This window comes from Agelaius tricolor, unplaced genomic scaffold (genome assembly GCF_023055355.1).
Source record: "Agelaius tricolor isolate 1412-34295 unplaced genomic scaffold, bAgeTri1.0.p SCAF_26, whole genome shotgun sequence".
NCBI lineage: Eukaryota > Metazoa > Chordata > Aves > Passeriformes > Icteridae > Agelaius > Agelaius tricolor.
Genome location: NW_027269286.1, coordinates 7301404 through 7327271, shown reverse-complemented (window position 1 = coordinate 7327271; position 25868 = coordinate 7301404). Strand labels below are relative to the sequence as shown.

At 36.5% G+C, this 25868-nt stretch overlaps 1 protein-coding gene across 3 annotated transcripts in view; it reads left to right on the top strand.

The window, feature by feature from the left end:
• DGKH (diacylglycerol kinase eta) overlaps positions 1-25868 on the top strand; it is a 159144-nt gene that overhangs the window by 112871 nt on the left and 20405 nt on the right. For all 3 annotated transcript variants that reach the window (XM_071448481.1, XM_071448480.1, XM_071448482.1), the window contains 16 exons: positions 220-359; positions 1901-1985; positions 4360-4445; positions 5855-5954; positions 7189-7462; positions 8027-8155; positions 11559-11693; positions 13488-13605; positions 14039-14149; positions 14299-14395; positions 16945-17052; positions 19957-20070; positions 20359-20493; positions 21577-21743; positions 22374-22479; positions 23305-23397. In XM_071448481.1, the coding sequence (XP_071304582.1) occupies positions 220-359; positions 1901-1985; positions 4360-4445; positions 5855-5954; positions 7189-7462; positions 8027-8155; positions 11559-11693; positions 13488-13605; positions 14039-14149; positions 14299-14395; positions 16945-17052; positions 19957-20070; positions 20359-20493; positions 21577-21743; positions 22374-22479; positions 23305-23397 (1998 nt within the window). The remainder of the gene's footprint in view (positions 1-219; positions 360-1900; positions 1986-4359; positions 4446-5854; positions 5955-7188; positions 7463-8026; positions 8156-11558; positions 11694-13487; positions 13606-14038; positions 14150-14298; positions 14396-16944; positions 17053-19956; positions 20071-20358; positions 20494-21576; positions 21744-22373; positions 22480-23304; positions 23398-25868) is intronic.

Below are 25868 nucleotides of genomic sequence, written 5' to 3'. Positions count from 1 at the left end.
GTATTTCTGTGTATAGCGCAAGCTCAATAATTACTGTTTAATGAAAGTTTTCACTGTTATAAACAGGATGAGTTGTAGCAGAGTAGCGCAACTTGACTTACAGGCTTTAGACATCAGCTATGAAATTAACATTTGTTCATTGAGATAACATGCATTTGAAACCACTTGTATTTTCTTTCTAGTTTTCAATAGTAGATTTGTTCCTGTATTGTGTTTCAGTGTCAGTTAGGAGTGTTACCCCTTGGTACTGGAAATGACCTTGCTCGTGTCCTTGGCTGGGGAGGATCCTGTGATGATGATACGCAACTTCCTCAGATTTTGGAAAAACTAGAACGAGCCAGCACGAAAATGTTAGACAGGTAAACCTAAATGTGCATATGCATCACTTACTGTGAGATTTAAATTGTATTTTTTTGGGGTTTCTGATGGCCTAAAATCCATCTTAGAGACTTGGTGTTCAATGGATTTGTTTTTTGAGTGCAGGCCTTAATCATGAAGGAAGCTGCAGTTGTGATGGGGACAGCTCTTTGGCCTGCTTTTTAAACTAAAGAGTCAGAGGGATGAGTGGTTGATGGAACTGGGAAGTGTGCTGTCCAAACATGTTCAAAAGTTGACAGCTTATTGCCTGGCTGAAGGAGCTGCATAACTGCCTGTTACAAGAAGTTGTGAGCATTAAGAAATTGTATAGATTCAAAACTGATTTGAGCAATTTTAAGGACTCCATACATGCTCATTAAACACCATTAATTGTAGCTTCTTTATTTAGAAAACACCTGAGCTCTCTGTCCTTGGATGCGGGGAAAACTCACCTTGTGTGCTTTCACCCTTTCCTGAGGCATCAGCTGTTGGCAAGATGCTGGGCTAATTGGATCCATGACTAATATTTCTGTTCAAGGCAGTTTCTTAGTAAAAAAAATGAGCTCTTCCCACTCCTTGTTTCATGTAGTTTTCATCCATAAAGGAAGGCAGCAACCCCATTTAAAACAAAAAAATCAGAGATGATGGTGATCATGTTGTTCCAATGGAAGTCTAGCACTGCTTTTGAGAGGAGTATTTCTTATGTTATTCCCATCTCTCATGAGTGTTTCTTTTCTTGCTTGAGTTACAAACACTTGAATGTCATCATAAGGGATTTTACTATAAGTTATTTTTATGAAATAGAGAAAAATTTATTTTAAGCTTTTCTGCAGACTACTTGATTGCTTTAGAGCAAAATATGTAGAGAAATGCTTGTTACTGATCCTCAGATTCTGAAAAACTTGTAGATTAAATCATATTTCCCCTTTCCTGTCATGAAAACATACTCTGTTTCATTTTTTGGTCTAATTTCAGTAGACTTGCTCCCAAGACCCATCTGCAGTGATTACTTGCTCTTTTCAGCAGGCTTTGAAGGATGTTGTTGCTAGCAGTGCTTTCATACTATCTGTGCTGTCATGTGCTGTCCTGTTCCAAACAAAAAAATATATATACATCAAGGAAGACACTTCATCCTTTGCTTTGTTGTCATGCCTGCCTCCTCTAGTTGGGATGGAAAGCTAATGTCACCTTAAAGGTTTTTCTTTAGGAAGATGTTTAGTTTCCTTTGACTTCTGCAGTATGTTTGCACAAATTCTTTTATAATCTGAATGTTTTCTTCCAGAAAATCTTTATGCCCTATATTGAATGTCCCATGAGTTTTTCACAGATGAGACTGATAATCAAATCACTACAAAATAATCTGAGTAATAAAACAAATTATTACCTTTAATCTCTCTAATTATTTTACCCATATAGTTTACAACTACAAATTAAGCTGCTTTTTTATACATAGATATTCTGTGGTGTGACAGTGAACTTTCTTTTTGTTAATATAGTGGAGAGAGTGTAAAACTAACAGTCTGGAAACTTATGTTTCTTTCAGGTGGAGTATAATGTCATATGAACTGAAATTACCAGCAAAGCCTTCTATTCTTCCTGTGACTGCAGAAGAGTCAGAGGAGTGCCAGGTGCACTTTAACTTTTGTTTTGTTGTTTCTTGTACTTAACTTGGAGCTTCTGGGGTGACAGTAGCCATAATTGAAGCATTTGTGTGAAAAATTGATGTTTTATGATCTGCTAACTGAACTGAATTAAGGCTTTTCCTTGCTGTGTATCTCAAGTAAGTAAGGTTTCCAGTTCTATATTATTTACCTAGAAAGAATGAAAGTAAGGAGTTTCCAGCAAAGCTGTCTGAAAAATTTCTTCCTGAATATATATGTATATTTTAATATGCATTAGAAAATGTATTTTTATAGCATGTTAAACAAGAATGTAATCTAGTGTCATATTATCATGTAACATAATATAACAATATATTTTACATAACTCTTATAAATGAGTATAGTTTTTATATAATTTTGTATATAGTAGCATAATTTAGTGCTATGTTATAGTATAACATTCTATATACTATGATAATATACATAAATATTTAAAATACATTTTTTTAATATATAAAAGCAAATGTCTGTGAGTTTGGATTAAGCATTGAGAAAAAGCCCCCAGCATTTTGGAGGCAAGAGTTGTATTTCTAAAGAGAGACGGAAGTGCTTTGCAGCTTGAGTTTGATCAGGTGATATCACAACTTTCTCTTTGTTCATTGGGAGAGCTCAAAATCCTAAGTATCATCAAAGAAAGACTCAGCCTGTCTTCCAGACTAGTTTTGTGCTTGTACTAGCTGATGAGGTTTCAATTTTGAGAGAGGGAGATGCTTTAATCAAATTAATTGGCATGAAAAGTCTGGCTGAAAATGAGAAAATAATATATTCCCAAGAAAGTTAATGCATATCAACTGTAGCTCAAAAGTACTTGAGAAGCCATAATTAATCAGCAGTCTCTTGAACAATTTAATAATCCAGGCTCTTTTAATTGGCAAGGAGGTTATAACCTTTGATGGATTGCTGGATATAGAGATGCAAAAAGGCTGGGATTTCAAGGGGGTTGCTTTGCACACAGTTCTGTTTTTGGTGTCAGCAATGCAGATCAAGGCTTTATCGCCTCTAATTTTTCAAGAGAGTTGAAATTTTCAAGTGTGTCTTCATCATAATTTTGTTCTAGCTATTTCTGGCTTTGAAACTTTTTTTTAGCCCCTTCTGAAAATGGAAGGAACTGCTTGCTCATATAAAACTTCTTTTTTAGCAAATGTATTCTGTAGGCTATATTACCTGTCATTACTTGACTTGGACAAAACCATTTGCTTTTGAGTACCCCGTTCAATCTCTATTTTAATGGGATTTTTTACATTGCTTACTGAGTTAGGCTATTTCATAAAAAATAATAATTACCCTTACAGTAGGGTGTTGAATTATGACACTGTTTGAAAAGCAAATGGAAGTACATATTTGATTATTTTCTTTTTCCCTTTCATTCTTCCTGCAGTTTCAGGAGACTAATTCCACTTGGTTTCAAGAAATCTTGTACTGATGTTTGAAAAGCAGTAGTTCATTCTTACAGATTAGATGTTTATGTTTTGTTTTCTCCTTTGAAATGAAAACTGATTCAATGTCAGAGGAGTCCTATGATGAAGGGTGGGTTTTAGGAGAAAAAACTGAAGTGGTATATCTGCCTGCTCAAAATCAAAGGCAAAAGCATGCTGAGGGATTTCAAGAGATTCTTAAATGGAGCTGTCAGAACTGTATTTAGTTTTAGCTTTGGATTTGGAATTTTGTTAAAATTTTCTTTTAAAATTGAAGTCTGGATCCAGAGACATTTTGAGATAGGATACAGTGTGTGATGATACATTTTTGATCCTGTCCAAATATTTTCCTGAGTATTTTGTAATTTGTAATTTTTAATGTTCTTGTAAAGACTAAGCCCTGAATAGTTTGCTCCTTGAAGATTGGTTTTGATAACATCCTACCATTTTGGCAGTCTTTGTCAGTTGTGGCTCTTGGGAAGTGAGAACCCACCTGACAGTAAAGTGAAAATTCCAGATTACAGCTGCAAACCTTAGACTTGTTCTTATTGAGAAATTTGTTTGAGGAAGGCATTGTTTATTTTAGAAGTAAAAGATATTGGATCATAATAATGTAGGTTTTTATAAATCTGAGAAGGTAGATTCTTTTCTGCCTCACAGACTTATTTTAGCCTAGAAATAACTTACTGTTTTCTCTACAAGAGGAAAAGAACTGTGGATCAAGTTCCCAGATGCAGTTTAACTTTGCATATTAAACATCTGATACATAAAATACAGTATGCATGTAGAATCTTCATTACCAGACACTTGGCCTTGTATTAGATCTGAAATGGAAATCCTGCTATTTTGTGGTGTTTAAACTCGCTACATGGTGTTAAACTGCTGGAATGTGTGGAAATTGAAGTCTCTTTACTCTCTATTTTCAGATATCTGCTTATGAGGATTCAGTTGCTGCTCATCTTGCAAAAATTCTCAATTCTGATCAGCATTCAGTTGTCATATCATCTGCCAAGTGAGTCAATCAGTTTTATGTACGATGTGGGGGATAAATTTCTTGTGTAACATCATCACCATAATAGCATTCTATCTAAGCCTGATTTTCTTATGGATGGCCAACTGGCTTGGCTTAATATATCTTGATTTATATATTTTAGAGTGGATGTTCTTTTCTGTGAAATTTTTAGATGGTACAGTTGTAATGGATGGCTTAATACTAAATTTAAAAAATAATCACACATTATCTATATAAAATCATGTTAAATCATTCCAAATCAGTGCATGGCTTAAATACCAAACTTACTGTTACTAATGCATAGATGTGGTCTCCTTCACACTGCATTTCTTCTGGCTATTTTTTGTAATGTGCATGTTTAGAGGAGCAACAATTTCACCAGCGTGAAGCAGAACTTTAGCTTAGGTAGCTTTGTTGTAGCCCTGTCTATATCACTTCAATCAATACTGATCTAGGACATTAATGGGATTTTTTTCCCCAAACTGAAACATTTTGAAATGAGAGAAAATTGGCAAATCATGGACATATCTGAAATCAGAACTGTTCTGTATATACCTTCTCTATGAAAAAAATCTTATGTTTTGCAATATGCAAAAGACCAGTCATAGAATTTTTTTAAAATGCATCTGAATATCATCACATCTTTTTTTACCTCGTAAAAACAAGTTAACAAAATTTCATTTTTAAACTATACATAGCACACATAGAAGATTAAACTGCAGGATATTATTAACTCCAGATTCTAAATTGGTTCTGTACCTTGTTAAATTTGTTAATTTGTCAGAAAAATGTCAACCAAATGAACAGTACTAAGCAATTATCCCCACTTCATTAGTAAGTTTGCTGTCTCTCTGCAGTGCAGGAACCAAGTAATTTTCTGATTTACACACTGAAAATTCATTGCAGCCACTGTAGTTTGCACAGATATGCTTCAAAAGCACGAGCTGTGCAATGGGATGTGTGTGGCCATATGCTTTCATCTAAGAAGTGCTTCCTTAAAGTCAGTAGATTTTCTCCATGGTTTTTAAGCTCCAACTTTGCATGTGAATTTTCATGACTGTGTTTGAAGTTACTAAAGGGAATGCAAGTTTGCAAAATCCTCTCCTAAGGAAGATGTACAAGCAAGGGAGTGGATAAAATCAGTCATGTTTATTTCATGTAAGAATCTGAGATACAAAGTATGCCAAGGCTTAAATGAAAGAGTTTTTATTTTAAAACTTATCAGTTCAGTTTTGGAAGCTATGGAAAAGAGTGTCATCTGATTTGCAAGTATGAGCATGGAGTTCAGTTTCCAATAAGAATGATTCATAGTAGTGTACATAAAAATAAATTGCCATAAGAATTTAATATTCAAAACATATCTATTTAATTTCATTTGATTTCTTCCCTCTCCTTTTTTTTACCTGAAGAATATTATGTGAAACTGTAAAGGACTTTGTTGCCAAAATAGGGAAGACTTACGAAAAACCAATGGAAAATGCAGAGGAAGCGGATGCCATGGCCATTAAAGTAAGATTATGACTACGTTCAGGTTTAAAGTCGTTGGGTTCTTAAAGTTTATAGCTCATGGATGTTTGATTTTCACATTGCTCTAGAATGCCCAGCTTGGCTTTCATTTCAACCAGTGAGTTCAAAATTCTTCTCTTCCTATTGCATAGAGTTAATTATTTCCAAACTGTCTTTAAAGTCTGAGATCTTGTTAAACTGTTTACACTTTCTTTCTTCATAAAGGATAAAGTTCATGGTAGCATACATAGAGATAAAAGGATTTCTTTTTGCATTAGTTATACTTCTAGGGATTAAGTTAGCTACAGGAAAACAATGGGGTAATGAAGAGTATGCTGTGAGAATGAAGGGGAGACAGACCACAATGTTAAAAATAGTGGTGTAAGCTGCAAAATACAGAGATCATGTTGCAAAAACATTGGGAAAGAAAACAACAGAAGGATTTGGTACGAGACACAAAATTTACATGAGCTGAAAAGAAAAGAAGAAAACAAAATCCTTGGCAATCCCAGAGTCAGAAAATGTACTTGCTAAGTGGCAATTTGTGGTTCACGTTTCCATCCGGTGCACGTTTTAGAAAATTAGTTTTTCTTTTTAACTGTTCCAAGGCCAGAGAGTGTTTTCTTTCTCTTAGGTGCAGAAAATCCTTTCTTTTCCTGTGTACCTAGGGAGAACAATTACTTGGTGTTGGGGAGAGGCATTTGACAGTGTCTGATTCTGGCATCTCACAGTGTCTGATCTGGCTTGAGCCACTTGCTCTGTGACAACTCACTTGCTTAAATATACAACTGTATTGCAGAAAATCCCCATGCGTCTCAGTCTAACAGCTGATAGATACCTCTCAAAACTGAGGTACTGAAAAACCATGTATGGGCAAACTTCTGGTGGTTTTCTGGGCTGCAAGTCATTGGGAGGGGGTAGGATGGAATCCATACAATTATGGGGCAGGCTGAGTTTAGCATGGAGTATTATTTGAATCTAAGTGTAGAGGTTTTGCATTATAATTGATCTAATCTGGTTTACTGTCACAGGGTCTGCAAAAAGCCCTTGCAGGCCTACTCATAATCTGATATTCTGAAACACTGAACCTCTTTTTGGATTTCACCTAAGAAATTACATAGACACTAAAGACACCTGCAGTTTCATATATAATCTGGTACCATATTTCCTGAAAATATTCACCTGTTCACTGTTGAATTTTTTTTAACGTGTGTTTGTCTTTTCCACTTTGTCTTAGTGCTCAGAGTTAAATGAAAAGCTGGACCTATTGCTCCAGGCTCTTCACACAGAAGCCCAGGCTGCTCCCATTCTCCCGGGCATTGCTCCCCCCATCGTGGAAGAAGAACCAGAGGAGTTCTCAAGTGAAGAATCCTTGTCTGAAAGTAAAGAGCAGTTAGCAGAGTGTGTCTCAAAGTCTTCCCAGAAGCTCTTCAAACCAAGGCAACAGTTAATGCTCCGAGCAAACAGCTTGAAGAAGGCTGTGAGGCAGATCATTGAACAAGCAGAAAAAGGTGCACATCAGCAATATTTTGATCCAGACTGGTAGAATAGGATAGGATAATTGTTGCGGTGTGATGTAATAGCCTGTCTCAATATCCCGGTCCTTTCCCCAGGTGTGCCAATAACCTCTCCCTTCCCCTCCCATGCTCCCAGCAATATTGGTATGTTTGCTTGTTTGTTTGTCTAACTGGAATAAATTTTCATTATAAAATTTGATTTCTATATTCTTACACAGATAAAATTATGTGCTGCATAATTTTATCTGTGTAAGCTGCAAGGAAAAGAAATGCAGCTTGTTTGAATGTTGATGACTCTGCAGGTGTGACTACTTATGTATATACGTGTGTGCACATGTAAAAGTGCATTTCTTTTAACTATTAGCCTCCACTAAATGAAAATTTTTGACAGCAAATCTTTATCAGCTGGTAAAGAATTGACTGACTCTTTCACTGAATTGATGATGGAACTCTTTTGTTGATATTTTAAAGCTAAAAGCTACCAAAGAAAGTGCTTATTTCAATATATGCAGTTTTTCTTTAGAATCCTTGAGACTTTGTCTTTTCTCTTAATAACAGTTGTGGATGAGCAGAATGCTCATAGTGAAGAACAAGTGAACCAGTCTCCAGTGGAATACAGCAAAGAGTTGGATGAATCCAAAGAAGAGGAAAAAGAGGAAGATACAAAAGAACTTGAGTCTCCATCAAGTGAGTAAATTAGGAATAAAATAGAAATATTCCATCTCCTTATAGTTGTATTTGAAGCATGATTGGTTCCATAATTAAAAATACTAGCATTCTGTTTAACTGGAAGCTACTCACAAATTCTAATAGATTTGAATAAATAGAAGGTAAGTGAAAAGTGTGGGAAATAATAGATGAACTGTCTTTTGGAATGTATTTACAAAGCTGAGGAGGCACTTGTTGGGGAGAGGAGTGCCTGAATTTAATCTCTGTTTAATCAGTGTTTACACTCATCTTTCTACATGAACCTGAGCAAAGCCTAGAGCCTAGGTGATGGTGGCAACAGCATATCTCAGTTGTAGACTGAGATTCTCAAGCTACATAGAAATTTTAGGAAAGCTGCGTCTTAGCAGTGGAAATTTCAGTCTTTTCCATGTTATCAAAATGGACAGTGATGTCCTGCTGGTGAGGCCACAAAATGATCTGTGAGTCATAGAGAAATAGTGGTAGCTGGTGGCATCAAAGCCCATCCTCTAGATACTTGGTGAGCAACTTTTTGGGGCAAAATGAGAAAAGTATTTTGTGATTTGCATCTCCTTTTTTCACCCTAACCCACACTAAAATCCTCAAAAGTTGTCCTCACAAGGCTCTGCTCTGAAGCTGGTGTCTGTCTGTAGCTTCTACTTTGGAAATGAGACACTGGGCTGTTGGGGCTTCTCTTGATCCAGGATCTCATGTTTTCTCCAGAAACATGTCAGGCTTTCTCCAGTGATTGTCTCTTCACTGGTCTCTTCATTTTCTCTTGGTTATGGCAATCAATGCCTGTTGGTTGCCCCTTTTCAATAGTAGCTGAGAGAGGATGCTGGCCCTACAGATGACCCAGTCCTACTGCCATAACTGTATAATAAAGATATTCAGGTCTAGAAATTTACTGAATTCCTTGTTTCTTGATGGTATAATTTCTGCATCTAATGGGGAGCTGTATTATTCTTCTGTGTGTGGAATAGAGTGCATATTAATGCTGTCACTGGACGATAGATGTTTAGGGACAAAGCATGGAACATGAATTCAATTATCTGCACTGAAACATCAGTTTTACTCATTAGGGCTCTGTTGTTTTTATCAGAGCATTCACAGAAAAAGTTTATCTTTATTGCAGTTATTCCCATGAGTCTCATCTGTCAAATAAAGAGCAGCTGCTCTGCTGATTTTCCTATTTAATACAACTGCCTTGTTTGCAAGTGCAGAGAGAACAGACTGTGTGAACAGTGTTGTGAATTTTTCAGTAGTATTATGAAAAATGACTGCTAATTTGTTCTGAGTATTATATTTTACCCTCCAAGGATCTTCCTGGTCATTTGATGAAGATAATGTTTTTCCGTATGTTAATAACTTCATCTAAATATTTAATGACTTTTGCTAGCTATTACTTGCCATTTTTATTTCTTTTTATTTTTTGACATTATTACAGTGTTTTGTCAGGCATCAATACAAATCAATGTGTTGTATTGCTACCATGCACTGTTGTAGCATTTTGTGATAACTGCTATGGCTGTTATGCAGGTGTTAAAAGTCAGAAGGAGATGACTTTTAGTCCACTCGGTCAGTCCTTTCATATAAAACAATCCAGAAAAATTTACCCACTTTTCCTTGTCTGGTGTATAACAATTTCTGTTTCACTTCAGCAAGTCATTCAGAAAGGTGTGTCATCTTACTCATGGATACAAGAAAGTGAAGAGTTTGCCATTCCACTTACAGTTCTATGTAGATTATCATCACTTAAAAAAATCCCCATGAATGGGCAAAGCCTGACCTGAAGTGATGTGAACACAATGTCTAAACCCTTGTTCTAGTTAATCCTTTTGTCTTTAGATTTTCCCACTCAACATTTTCTTTCCATAAGTGTCTTCATACAGTACACCCATTACTCTCAGGCTAAGTTATGATTGACATGACCTGATTTGTCTCACTCCTGCCATTGAAAAGGATGCATTGTATGCTTCCCACCACATTCCTGGTGCTGTTTCCCTGCTGTTGTCTTGGTGCTAGTCCTACTAATTCTATTTTTGACAGATTAGTTTTCATCTTTTGAGAGGAAAAATCACATTATCTTGAAATGATTTCATTTTTTTGTTCTGAGCTTCTTCAGATGGTAAAGTTTGGTGTTGCCCTAAGCTGAAGTTTTAACATGTGAGATAATTTGGAGCAGAGATAGCCAAGAAGTGTCTGTCTGTGACCATCTGTTGTGCGAGAGTTTTCTACATGCACATGGAAATGCTATAACAAAGCATTTGGTAATACCCAAACTTTTTTCCTTGGGGCACTGGTTTCTGGGTATGTCTGACAGGGTTGAATTGCACAAAGATTGACTTTCCCAGGCTGAAGCAGGCATTGGCATATTCTCTGAGGCTGCATGAAACTAGTCCTGCCAGGAAAGTAAATGACAGCACCCAAGGTCAGCCCTCTGCAAAGCCAATCCTTCTTCATTGCCTCCAGAGGCAGCCAGAGGATAACTGGCCTCACTGAGCTTCCAGTTACTCTTTGTGAATATCTTCTCTTTCCCCTTGATTTTCTTCCCTTTCCTTTTCCTGAGCCTTTGTCAATAACAGCTACTAAACATTGATATCTGTCAAGGTTTCACTGATCCAACTTCCGAAGAAATTTAATAAATAAGTTTATTATTTGGGAAATTGCTGGTTTGTTTGTTTTCTGAGTTTTTCTGTGGAAAAAGATGATGGAAAACTGATGCCTCCCACAATCTCTCTAAATGCAGAAGGCAAAGATGGACATGACTTTTTCCCTTCCCTTGCAGTTTTCAGTTTGGCTGTAAATAAAGATGTTTTCTCTGATTTTTCAGCATCTGATGCAGGCATGGGCCCATTTTAGCTGCTTGAAGAAAATCTTGTAGGTGTTGATAAGACAGATATTCTAACCTACAGGCCATGGAACTACCTATATTAAAATTGTTATAAATGACAATATATTGTATGATATGTGTATATTTATAAATAAACATAGATGAAATTTAAGTTTAAATTTAATTATTTCAGTGGTATGTTTATCAGAAGCTTACTGCAGTGTTAAATACTGTTGCATTTTAAGGTGAATATAATACCTTTTATGAACATATTTCCATTTAATACATATAATACTTTTGCTGGTAGCTTGAAGTATAAGCTGAGAATTTGTCATGTGGAGTGCCATGCACACTTGCTCATTCTAATTTGTGTTTGTCCCTTGATATATTTCTGAGTTTTCTTACTGTATTTAGAAGAAAAACTGTGGTGTGAGGGGGAAGGACTTTTGTCATGGAGTGGTAACAGAATAAATTAATGCTTCTGATATATTTTCAGGGCTGTAAAAATTATGTATTGATAATGTCATAATAGGTCTAATTAGTGTTCTTACTTCTGTTTTTTCTGCACAGCTAAAACTGCACCAAGATCTCCTGACAGACGTACAAGCCGAGGCATCCATTCTCAGACAGGTTCTTTCTCTGCTCCAGCTTTGGCAGCAAGCAAGGAAAACCTCCCAGTACTAAACACGAGGATTATCTGTCCAGGTAAGCTTGCTGTCAAATAATGACTTTTACTTTATGCATGAATTCGTTTGATCTGACATACACATACACCATACATTGTGTGGTACTGTATAGGAGAAAATGCATAATAATGTAGCATATTTCTGATCCTTTGGCACAACACCAGAAGTAGCAGAAGTGCCTCATTTGATCCTGGAGGATGAAAAGTAAAATTCAGGATCATAGAAATGCCGAGTGGTTTGGGTTGGAAGGCACCTCTAAAGATGATCTAGTACAGCCCTCTGTCACGGGCATTGACATCTTTCACTAGATCAGGTTTCTCAGAAAAGCATCCAGCCTGACCTTGGTCACTTCAGTGGTGGGGCTTGTACAGCTTCTCTTTACAGGGCAACCTCTTCCCATGTCTCACTACCCTCATCCCAAACATTTTTCTCCTTTTGTCCCATCTAAACCTACCCTATTTGAATTTAAAACCACTGCCCTTTCTCCTGTCACTGCAGGCCCTGGTGAAAAGTCTCTCAATCATTCTTATAAATCTGCTCTGTATTTTGAAAGGGCACAATAAATTCTCCCTGGAGCCTTCTCCTCTCCAGGCTGAATAACCCTACCTTTCTCAGCCTGTCTTCACAGGAGAGGTGCTCCAGCCCTCTCATCATCTTTAGGGCCCTCTGAGGACTTGTTCCAGAAGGTCCATGTCCTTCTTATATTGGGGACCCCAGAGCTGGATGCAGCACTGCAGCTGGGGTCTCACCAGAGCAGAGCAGAGGGGCAGAATCCCCTCCCTCACCCTGCTGCCCACACTGCTTTGGATGCAGCCCCAGGGCATGTTTGGTTTCCTGGGCCACAAGCTCACATTGCCAGGTCATATCCAATTTTTTATCCACAGGTACCCCCAAATCCTTCTATCATTTATCCTAATCAATGGATTAGGATGAAGAGGCTGAGGGACAAAGCTATGTAAAGTTCAACCCTCTGAGTAAGAATTGTCTGTGGATATCTCTCTGGAAGTGGATAACTGAAACCACACAAAGCTGCTCTGTAAAATAGTTGGGAAAAAAAAATCTGTTCTTACCTAAATTCAATTGATAAATGAAAAACTATCTTTCTGCTCCAAATGGAATTAATACTAGAGAGCACTAGTAAAACTCTGTTTTAATTAACTTAATTAATAGTATAGCTAAAACACAGTGGAACCAAGCTTATGTTTTTTTCTTTAGGCAAATTTAAGTGAAAGCTGTTAGTATTTTGCTTTGTTTACATGCATTACAGAGTATTTTGTGGAATGAAGTTGATATTAGTCAAAGCAGGCATGTTGAACCCATGAGCTTTCACAAATTACGTTAAATGATGGCTCTGCCAGTTGTAAAAATGGTGAGAATGTTCCTTATGAATGCTTCCAAAGGATAGGACAAAAGAAAAATCGTGGACATTTAGGAGATGAAGAGAAAACTGAATGAAAAGCTCTAGCAGTCTTTTTGGATGTTAAGTCACCCATCTGGTTAGTGTACCAGGCAGTGAGTGTGGGCCTGAAACCCTAAATTTCCTTTGTTTTTTTCTTTCTCCATGGTGTTACCTGTGAGAGCCACCCCAATGCAGCATAGCTGCCTTTCTGCTTAAGAGAGCCAGAGACCTGAAAAGATAACCAGTAAAAATTGAGATAGAATCACAATCTTTCCCTGTACAGATTTAATGAATTTTGTTTCTCAGTATGTGGCTTATATTATATGTTTGTCTATTTATCAAATACAATTTTTTTTTATTATTTTCTTTCTGTTTTGTTCTGTTGTTTTTTTTATTTTTTTCTTTTTTAATCAGGTTTAAGGGCTGGTCTAGCTGCTTCCATTGCAGGAAGTTCAATTATTAGCAAAATGTTGCTAGCAAACATCGACCCATTTGGTGCTACGCCGTTTATTGACCCGGATCCAGATTCCTTGTAAGAAATATTTTTTTTCTAAATGTACTATTTTGTTTTCCCTAAGGGCATCCTTCTCACATTTTTGTAGTCTCTTATTTTTTGCATTATGAAGTTCTTGTTTGCCATCATTTGGCAGTAGACCTCAATGTCTGAAAACAAGCTGGATTGTACTGGGTTAGTTCTGAGCATTGCAAATTCTTTTGCAGCAGCTGAAAATAAGGGGAGTCATTTGCTTACTTATACCTTGCTCAGGTGGAGGAGGAGGACAGTAATCTTTCAGAGCTGGGTTTTTCAGCCCAAACCAGTTTACTTAGGAAGATTTAGAGGAAAGATCTCTTGAAGTATCTTAGTTCATATTCTGTTCTGTGACCAATCACAGTTTTGGTCAAAGATGTTTGCGTGTCCAGGTTCTGTACTAATGTAAACCCGATTTTCTCTTTTCCTCTAACAGGGAGGGATATTCAGAAAAATGTGTCATGAACAACTACTTTGGAATTGGGTTAGATGCAAAAATTTCCCTAGAATTTAATAACAAGCGAGAAGAGCACCCTGAAAAATGCAGGTAATATAATTACTCTGCCAGTAACAGAGCCAAGATGTTTCCATTCTTTTCTTTTCCTTATCTCTTTATATGAATTTCTTAATTTTACAAATGGAAGACACAATAATGTGTGTATGTCAATATGTGAATCTTGTTTTGCCTGCTTTCAGAAGTCGGACGAAAAACATGATGTGGTATGGAGTTCTTGGCACAAAAGAGCTATTGCAGAGAACTTACAAGAACTTAGAACAAAAAGTTCAACTTGAGGTAAATTTTATTTATGGAGAAAGTTGCTGGCACAATGTGTAGTGAAGAATTAGTGCTTATTTTTGAAACCTGTTATTGTACTTACATCAACCCAAGCTGACCTCAAAGGCCCTGAGTAAAGATGTGCTATGTAAAAGTTGGTCCTCCAAGTCATGTTTTTGAGTAAAATGTCAGTATTTTAAGATCAAAAAATGCCCAGTATTATTTAAGATCAAAAACTACCCAGTTTCTTGTAATTACTGGGTTGAAAAAAGAGAATAAATTGTGTAGGTAGGATATATTTCTTAATGTTCACTGTATAAAAAGACAGACCAGGTTTTAATGGCAACCACAGAAATGACCATAAAATTAAGAGAAGAAAAGAGATAAGTAGTCTTAATCCTTCAGGTTCAATTGAAAGTATATGAAAGCTACACATATAGGAAGAGCATGTAAATAGTAGAACATTACTGACAAAAGGGAGGAGATTCTGAATATGCATTGCAAGAAGCCCAGCTATAGCAGTAGAGACTTTCTCTAATATTCACACGAAAAAGCAAGATATTATCAAAGCAACAACAAATTCCATGTCTAAACATAGTTCTCATTTGGCTTTTAAGTTCTAACATAAAATCTAAGTTTCCACATGGTACTGGGAACTTAAAGGAGATATAAATGATTCCCAAATGCAGAAAAAGACTATAGGATGGTTATTGTTCTTTTCACCCAAAGAATATCTAAGGTGGACTTTGACAAAATTATATATAACATATATAATTAATTATATATGTATGTATGTATGTATATAATTAATTATATATGTATGTATATAACATATATAATTTCTCTTTGTATTTCATACTAACTATTTCATATGGAAGTTTATGATATTTATATGAGGTTAACTTTTTAAGTTGAAAGAATAATTTTAGGTTACTGGAGCTCTTTCTCACTCTGAGATTTAGGAGGATTTTGTCTGGTAGCAGCAGATTGCTGTTAGCTAAGGATTGAGTAATTATCAAGGAATTATGCAGTAGTTAGCAAAAATAATGCCAGGAGAGAACGTTATGTATACTGGAGATAGAAGTCTCATTTAAAGATCTTTTGAATTGGATTCAAATAAGATTCAATAATACTGTTGACCTTTCCATATTTTTTTCCTAATATTCCTGTAAGTAAGTCAGCAAGTAAAAATTGCACATTTACTGTTGTCTTGCATATTATTGGATATATTATGCCTGCATATTCAGGCACTAGAAGCAGACTTCTACTGTAATACAAATGGCTGTGCAGCATCTATTAATATCACACCATATTTTGGATACTGACACATCTTGATTAAAATGTTACATTCTGTCTTGCTGCTAAGATTAAATCACAAAAAGAGAGCACTAAGCACATTCTGGAAATAATTTGCATCTCTTTCTCCTCCTGATAAAGATGCTACAGATTTTGTCCTTATTTCTTTAGATTTTTTTTTTCATTTGTATAATTTTAAGATCCTTCTGAGGACTGGTAACATGCAGTCATCTAGCAATCTTCATTAAAGGCAGCTTGACTGGCAACTTCATGGTCCATAAGTGACACCTGCGTATAACTTGCTTCAATTCCATGCCTGTGGCACTGCTGCAGGACTGCACTTTTGACTCCCAGTGGAATGGTTTGAGATCATTGGGCTTCCCCCTGCAGGCAGTTGTACTGCTGTAAGTCAACAGTGGTTTCACTGGTGTCTGTAAACTCACTCTTGGCCAAAAGTGAGATTGATGCCCTCCCATGATCGTGTTGAGCAGGACATGGAGTTGCTTTTGTGTTTTGGGGGATAAAGCAGTAAGAAGGAAGGACTAGATGGTTGGAAATAAGGGCGACCTCTTACCTGCAAAATCAACAACTCCCATCTACAGCCAGTGTGACACCTGCGGGGTCAGTCCTAGATTTATCTTTGCATTTCTGGGAGGAGAGTGAAGTTATTTTTGCAGGAAGTCAACAATACATGTAAACACTGACAGCTAACCACATGTTTGTGGTTATGCCAGAAATATTATTGGATATTCTTGACACCCACCCTCCAGCCCCTGGTTTAAATGGATTTGACTAAATAACAAGTTGCAATTGCAATTTTGGGAATGCTGGTATAGGATGGAAGACTAGTTCCTAAATGTATAAATGAATCTTTTTGTAATGTCCTTGGCAATCTTACTGTGTGCACTCAGGGAGATTGATTTTCTTACTGCAAAAGATTTTTAATCCTTGATGGACAGACCATGGTCAAAGTGCATGAGAAATTTCATAATAAGGGATGTGAAAATGTTTCTTTCAAGACTCATGGAGCACCCCTGCTGTAGATACTACAGCATGTAGATCTACATATTTTTCACCTCTGCTAAGATTGGAAAGAAGAGGTTTGTTTTAGACGTGCTGCATTGCATGGAGGGACTAGTCTTGTACCAGACCTCTTAAAGACTCTGTTGTCCCCTGCCAGCTCTGTTGAAACTTCATGTGCTAAAAATTACTCTTTACTGATTACTTTTATCATATTATTTATGTACTGAAGGAGCATTTATCCCTTACAGTGTGATGGACAGTACATCCCCCTTCCAAGCCTGCAGGGCATAGCTGTGCTAAACATTCCCAGCTATGCTGGTGGGACTAACTTCTGGGGTGGAACCAAAGAAGATGATGTAAGTAGCATTAAAGAGACTTAACCTTCTGGGCAAAACCAGCAATAAATATAATGAACTGCTCTTCTCACTTGATTTTAAAAGTAGTAGCATATAGTTTGGATAACAACTCTTATTTCAGGAGGATGTTTCAGTTCTTGTATTGTCTTGCTGTTTTTTTTAAACTGAAAATATGTTCCATGATTTTTTTACTGTCCATTTTCTTCTGTCATGTCCATTCCAGCAAAATATTCATAATAAAGCATAATGATTTTGTTTTTTAAATGGCTCTATGATTATTTTTAGAAATTAATTTTATAAACAGAGGCACAAGTAATTTTTCTCTATATTGTTTTACAGATGCCTGTAAATAAGGTTTCTCAAAGCATAGATTCTTCTGTTTGATATAGTCTAACAACAAGCAAGGTAGACAGGATAATCAGTCAAAGTTTATACCTTAATTTTCCTCCTGTTCTTCAAACAGCTTTGCTGTGAGGGATGGTGATTCAGAAAATGAAGACTGATGCATTTAGTGTCCGATAATTTAGTCAGGGTAGTAAACTGGTTTTTGAAAATTATTTTAAATGAACCTTTAAAATACTTTAAGGTACCTTTTTCCCCTTCTTTCTTTCAACTCCTAAGAAACATTTCATCACATGGATCCCTACATGCCTTACAACCTGGAACAGTGTTACTGCCCCTACCCACTTCACTCACAGCTCACCAACTGTAATTACTAGCAGATTATCCTAATCTGCATGTCCTGATTTAATGTGTGATGTCTGAATCACCTAAAATTGTAGTTGCAAGCTGGCTTGTGATTTTGATGTAGACAATCCAGGACTCTTTTGCCAAAACATTTTATGTTTCTTGTGAGTTTTTATCCTTTCATTTTTTAATGCATACGTAAAAACATATCTACATATAACGTGTAATTGAATATCATATCTATTGTATGTAATTGCATGTTTATATTATATAATACATATAGAATTGCATATGAATATATATGTTTTCTATATGTGTATATATATACACATATGTAAAAGTGAAAAAAGAAATTTAGACAGGTTTTAGTTCCTTTTCTTTTTTTTGGTATATGCGAGAGGATGTAAATTCTATTTATATTTGGCAATGGATATCTAAAGCTTTTATATATAGTCCATGTTCATAGTCAGAACTTGAAAGCTGCTCTAACATCTGCTCAGCCCCTGTTCAGGAGGGTTTTTTTCTCCCTGGACTGCTTCAGTGAGAGAGAAGATTTGCCTCAGCTTTCATACTGGTATACAGCAAACGTGTGTGTCCTGGAGCAGTTTTACTGATATTATTAGTCTTCTAGTGAGCAGATGTGCCAGCAGAGTGACATGTTTGTTTTGGCCAAAGTTAGGAGCATAATTCACTGCTTTAGTGCAGTCTTGAATGACTCTACATCAAGAGGTGATGGTGGTCTGAAGTGCTGCTGGTTCTGCTTGTCTGGACAAATGAAAGATGTTACCTTGACAGCTCTGATGATTGCTGAAACATTAACAGTGAGCAAAGCAGGGCATCTGCACCCTGACTGGCCTGAGCACGGCATGTAATTTTGCTGTCCAGAAGACAGGCTGGAAACTTGACCTGCAACAGGAAAGGAGTCAATTTGAATGTTGATCCACAGAGATTGGTTTGCCTTTAAAAGGAAAAAAAGGAGAAAAAAGAGATTGGTTTTCGGTACAGATATTGCTGGTGGAGAGACACAGCAGAAGACTAGTTGAGTGTTTCCTGTCCTTTTGCTGAAATGGCAACACAAAATAAATGAAATTTTACAGCTGTTTTTTCTTAACACGTGTCAGAGCTAGCCCTGTAAACATCAGTTACTGGATCAAGAACTCTCCACACTTTTTCTTGTAGAACTGCAGAATCATGATCTTGGTTCTTTTCAAGATGTTAATACATTCCTGTGAAAAATAGAAAAAAATCCATGGAAACTGGAAAAAAGAAATCAGAGGGATTTCAGAGAAATCTGAAAAACAGAGAACTGTTTTTCTTCAGTCTGGTCTCAGGTGGTACTGATGCAGCTTACTCTGCCTAAGTTGCCAACTAAGGGAGTCCAAGTACTGCTCAGAGAGGTGATCCCCTACCCACTAAACTCCTACTGGAGTGATGTCTCCTGCTGATTTTTCTCCCTCATTGCTCCTTATTGCATATCAAGATGAAATGGCCAAGCTTCAAGTGACTTTAGCATGGTATCACCCACCAGACCCAGCTGAAGTGCAGCCTGAGATCTGCCCTGAGGCTGAATTCCCCAGCAGCACACCAGGTGGCGAGAGTTCCTGTGCTTTGTGTGAGCCTGAGGAAATTCTGCACCTTGGCTGCACAGAAGGACATCTGTTCTATACAGAAGTGGTTTTCTTGTTTACAGTGGATAATTATAGACAGCACAAACAAGATTGTCTTCAGTATCAAAGCCCTGTTAAGCCAAGCAGAGAGAGCATGGACTCGGATGTTGGTTTCCAGAGAATTCAGAATATAAACAGATAAGCACTTCTGAGAAGAAAAGGAAAGCATTTATTTCTCTTACCTTCTCCTACCTTCAAGAACCTCTTAGATATTAAGTACATTACCCAAGCAGAGATTTTAATTGGCCTTTCATCTTGCCTTGAAAAACAATTTTAATCTGCATTCTGAAGCATGCCATCTTTTCTATATAAGGATATGCCTTGTCATCCAGATATTTCAAATGGTATCAGCATTGCTTTTTTAAACGATATTTGCCTGTTGTCTGTGGTATCTTACTCCTATGACTTTGGAGAAACAGTGTAGTTATTCTACAGTAAAGAATTTAGAGCATTTAAATGTTGAAAACAAATCTGTAAATGAATCTGTGTTTCATAGTAATCTAAGCACTGGATTTGCAATCAAAAATGGAATACTTTCTTTTCCTCACAGATATTTGGAGCTCCATCATTTGATGATAAAATCTTAGAAGTTGTTGCTGTATTTGGCAGCATGCAGATGGCAGTGTCCAGAGTCATCAAACTGCAGCACCACAGGATAGCTCAGGTTTGTTGCTTACTTGCAAGCATGCAAGATGGTTGGCAGCAGTTTGGGATTCTGGCAATAGCAGGACTCTCAATGACCACCACCCTATACATTAATAAAGCACTGACATTGTTTTGCTTTTAGCGGGTAACAAATTGTCTTCAATGATGAATGATGTATAGGAGAGCTTAATTCCTGAGACAGTTCTGGAGAGAAGCCACAGCTCCTCATAATCAACAGATTACAGGTGGCCTGTCAGTCTCAGCAGTGTTTATTGCCCTGTAAAATAATGTGTTTGTTCTTTTCCAGTGTCGGTCAGTAAAGATCACCATACTTGGTGATGAAGGGGTTCCAGTGCAAGTCGATGGAGAGGCATGGATCCAGCCCCCGGGAGTTATTAAGATCATACATAAAAACAGAGCTCAGATGCTAACACGAGACAGAGTATGTTGCAGAAAGAGCTACCATTGCTAACATTGGTTTCTGTGATAATTTGTTTCAGTTATAACGTGAAGAAAACAGTACTTATAAAAATGTTTTATAACTATTTATATAATTCATTGACTTACTTACAGTGGTATAATTTCTATAATGAGCCAGATAGAGAACTGCTATTTTGTATAAGTGGCAAAATTTTGTTAACTTTTGATTGTTTCATTAGTGCTAATCCTATACTCTTATTAATATATAGTAAGAATGGTCAACATTTTATCTATTCCTCCCTCCCTCCCCTTTTACTGCTTCTTTCTTTTTCCCTAGATGTGTTATACCAGTCACAAACTGGAAATTTTAGCACACTTGCATAAATAGCAGAGCTCTATACTGTCCATTTTCCAGAATAGCTTTCTGCAGATTTCTCTCTGTGTCCTACCAATCCTCCCTCTCTCCCATGAGCCAGTCTCAGACAGAAGAGACACAAGTACAACCTAGTCACAAAGCCAGTGGAGAGTTGATGCTTGTCTAGGATTATTGTGTGAAAGGTACAAGTGCCCCTCAGTTCTCCATCCACTAGCTGGATCCTTAATTTGGGGTGGAGTTCAGGTGGAATTTGAGCTCTATTTTAGTAAATTTGTTTTTTTTTCTCCACCATTTTTAATATTTGAATTCTGTATCAGAATAATATTTGAATTTCTATCTTGATATCCACACAAAATGTGCTTGCATTAGAGAATCACAGAATTCTAGAATTATTTAGGTTGAAAAATACCTCTGAGATCATTGAGTCCAACCATTATTACTGTCTTTGTGTTCTTATTGGTTTGGAAGACACAGTTTGAAGACTATGGGGAGGAGACAGAGAGCAAGCTTTCATACTCACTATACTAAATTTTAAAAACTTTAGGTGTAAAATTATTATTTAATCGGGTAGTATTATTTATATAAAATTAAATCAAGCACCTGCTTATTTGTTAATTTTAACTAAAATAATATATAATTTAAAATTATGTAAAATGTAAAATTAAGTTTTTTGATGAGAAAGAATACTCCCAAGTGCTGCCAATTGAATGTATAATTCATTTTGATTAGGCCTTTGAAAACACCCTGAAGTCTTGGGAGGACAAACAGAAGTATGATTCCTGCAAGCCTGTCATTCGATCTCCCTTGTACCCTCAGCAAGCTGTTGAGTTGGCTACAGAAGAAGAAGTTGCACAGATCCAGTTGTGCTCACAAGCTGCAGAAGAACTTATTACCAGGTAAAGTAAAATTAATAAGTTGGATTGACAACCTAGACACCAAGACTGAATTATTAACGCAAATTCATCCAGAAACTTAGACATGTACATTTTCCCTGGTTTAAAGTTTTGTTGCCACTGTATCAGTTGTTTTTTTCTAATTTAAAAATGTTATTTTATTTTTGAGGCTCAACTTCTTTTTGTGTCCTTTTCCTATGTATTTTTAAAAATGCCAATTTTCATGTCACATCTGAAGGATATGCCTTGTGAAATAGGTGTAAGGGTTTTTAAGATAATTTCAAGTAAGTTATTGCAATGTGCTAGAGTCTTCCTCTGTAGTTTACTTGAATTAATAGGACCAACATTTTTTGTTCCATTTTTTGTATGGCATTAGTGTTCTAAGACAAATAAATGCATCTCAGTATTTTGTAGCATCATAAATAATCTGTGTGATGGATATAATTTCTATGAGGTGCTTTATTGCTTGAAGAAATACTTGCTTTTCAATTTTTGTTATAAAGGACTATAATTTTATGAGTGTTTTTTGAAACATGTTCTTGTGCATTTTCTCGTCTGATGAAGTTGTGTACTCAAGAATTATTCTTTAAAGAAATTAAGAAACATTATTCTCCTTTTTAAATGTTTTTTTAGGATCTGTGAAGCAGCAAAAGTACATGGCCTCTTGGAGCAGGAGCTTGCTCATGCTGTTAATGCATGTTCACATGCATTAAATAAAGCCAACCCAAGGTTTCCTGAGGTAAAGAAGAGCTGAGATTTATATAAATAAGCTATAACACCTGGGTGCACAAACTTGTGGCCTGGGGACTGTCCCCTGTCCCCATTTGAAAACAAGTTGGATGAGAAGGCAGAAGATGCAGTTTCTGCATTCCCCACTGTCCTCCCCAGCTGGTACTGTACAGGCATATCCTCAGAGAGGGTGGAGGCATGACAGAGGCTGAACCAGATCTGTTACTACATAAAGGTCATTTTCTGTGGATGCTTTCACAGAAATGTTCATGCTTAATTGCTATCCAAGTGCTATACAGAGAAGGCAAAGGGGCTGATGTGAAATGAGTTTCCTGGTTTCTCTCTTCACACTAGATAATCTGGGTGTTTTCTGGGATTGGACCCAGGACTGATTCATTAGGTAGAGGCTGTCCATATCTAACCTAAATGGACACAGGGTAAATATGTTAGTTGACCTTGCTTCTTGAAGTGTGGTTAGTATCTTGCTTCTGCTGAGGATAAGGTGAAAAATTGGAGTCAATAGTCATTGTTAAATGAAATTCACAACTTTTCTACTGGTCTTTGTCACGTGTGGATTGATATGGTGTGGTGGCTGATCACCTGATGATCTTCAGGATTGTATTAATGCCACACTAAATGAAATTGAGGAAAAGACAGCAAATAGATACTACATTTTTGGTTTCTATTCTCAGTGCCGGACAGGTTGTCCGTGAGAACTAAACTGATGTATTTCTCCTAGGAGAAGGTACTTAATATCTGTGCTGTAAGGTGAAAGTACTTATTCTCAGTCTGACTTGCATCACTTCAAAGAATGTTTATGCTTCTTATTCCCCAGAGCCTTACCAGAAACACTGCCATGGAGATAGCTGTCAATGTGAAGGCCCTACACAATGAAACAGAATCTCTGCTAGTAGGAAGAGTTCCTTTGGTAAGGTCGCACAGCACATGATTTTATTCTTCATTCAGGTCATCTGTGATTTGGTCTTTGCTGATTTTTGGTAAATTGGTGCCAAAGTGAGGACACACTGCAAGAAGTTCTGCAAGGTCAATAGGAGAAGATTACACTGCATTTGTGGTTGGATCAGAATAAGTTTTGAAATCTTCTCTTAGGCTGGCATCCATCTTACCTCACTTGAGATAGCTGAGTCATTGCTTGGACTCTTCTTGTTAAAAGTCAGGGGAGAGAAATAGGTATCCTTGGGAGGCTGATTCACACTCAGCTGTCTTGGAGGCCTATGTTAGAGAAAGATTATTTATCTTCTGGAGACATAGCATTTAAGAGAACCTCTGGAGAACTATTATGTGACCATCTTCAGAGTTTAAGGGGAGCCTAGGGTGAGAGATGTTTAGGTTTATATAGTCAACTTCTACAGACCTAATCTGGGCAAGGAAATATCACTCCTGTTCTAATACCTGTCAGGAGTTATTTTATAATCTTTAACTGGTAACTATTCAGTAAACCCCTAATGGTACTTGGAATCTTCTTTGGCAAGTATTTGTGTCTAAAATGATAAAGATTTCTCAACAATTGTATCTGGGTGTATAATTAGAAAATTTCTCTACTGGCATTGGGAAGAGAGAAAAGATGTCAGGTTTTGTATGCTGGTCCAGTTTTACATTAAGAAGATACTCAAATTACATTTTCTTTAGATTCAAAAGCAGATTCATTACTAGCGCTTTTATATGTGTTGTAATTAAAAATGGGTATTAATAGGAATATTTTCATTTAGCTGAGTTAGGATGTAATACTGCAGGTTCGCATACCATACAAACAAGTGATAAATCTGTTTTAGAGTAACCAAAAGTAAACTTAGTCTAAAGGCTAATAATTGTTTAAGTTATAGAAATAGTCAAAGATTAGGTTCACATGTTTTATTTTACAGTGTTTTTGAAAGGAAAGTTATTTCATTAGATGTTTTTGTCCAAGAAAAGGGAAAAAACACCTGCTGATTTATTTTTCAAATTGCTATTGCTAATCCCATATATTTTAGATTTAGCTGGGAATTAAAATAGAGATTAAAAAAAATTAAATATTTTTACAAAAGTAATTAGAAGAAAACATTTAAGTTGGTGATGCCATACTAGGACTGGTGAAATTTATCAAGACAGTTTGGAAATAATGTTATTATGGAAACCTTCCCATTGAAACATTACCTTTTCTGCAGCAGATTGTGATCTCGTTGTGTTGTTGGACTGGGCCCTTGTTCAGGCTCCAAAGCTTTGATTCATTTTTCTGCTTCTGAATTTTTACATGTTGTACTTCTGCTTCTCATTAAGGTTGTGCAAATGTCTTCATGAGGCTACATCAGGCCCTTTTTTTAGTAAAAAGGCTGTTTGGAAGGTACCAAGACAATATTCCAGAGGTGTCCATTACGCTCATTTGACATTGTGCTCGTTTAGATGAGTATTTCACAGTCACAGTAACAAGGCACTCTGGTTAACCTTATTGCCATGTATTTTATAAATGCTGCAGTTGCCTCTGTGTTGGTCCCTCATTCTATTAAGAGAGAGAGAGATGAAGTGTAAGATGTTGCTTGATGCATCAGCACTCCCATCATAAACTGTTGTAAGGATCTTTCTTCTCTGATAACAACAGACATTCTTTCTTTCATATCTTTCTCTAAATTTTTGGCGTCTTCACTTCTCCCACATCCCTCTTTCCTGTGGTCAAAGCTCTTGAGAGCAGTAAACTCATATCTTTGGTGCTTATACTATTTGGTTTAACCCAAGCCAGCAACTAAACTAGGATGCTTGGTAAGCTGCTTCTTTGGTTGCCATTTACTGGCTATTGAGTTTTGCTCTTACAGCAACTGAGAAAGAGAAAAAAACCTGTACATTAACATAAAACAAGTCTGTGGTTCCTTCCACCTCTTGCAAGAACTATGATTAACAAATTCATACAACAGTAGGAACATTAAATCACAACAAATGGTAAAATACAATCTTTTGTGATATGATAATAACATAGGATCACAGAATGTTTTGAGGTGGATGTGACTAAAGATTTTCCAGTTCCAACTTCCCTGCCATGAGCAGGGACACCTTCTATGAGACCAGGCTGCTCAAGATGGGACAATGAAGCTGATTTGTGGAATCTCTCAGATGCTTATGGCTGGAATACAGTTTGGAAAAAATTACAAGTACTATATTTTGTCTATATGGCCCTGTGTCCAGTTTTTAATTTTAAAAGGCATTTCCAGTCTGGAACCAAGCCCAGTTTTCAAATGCATTAAGGAAAAAGTATGACAGACTTTTTGTTTCAACAGAATAAAATTGTCTAAAATCACTGAAATAAAATATTTTGACATCAAAAATTTAAATAGAGAAGGAAATAAAATATCCTTTATTTTTATTTCTTCATTCATAGTGTGAATTTTTATCTTGGAAATAAGATATTCC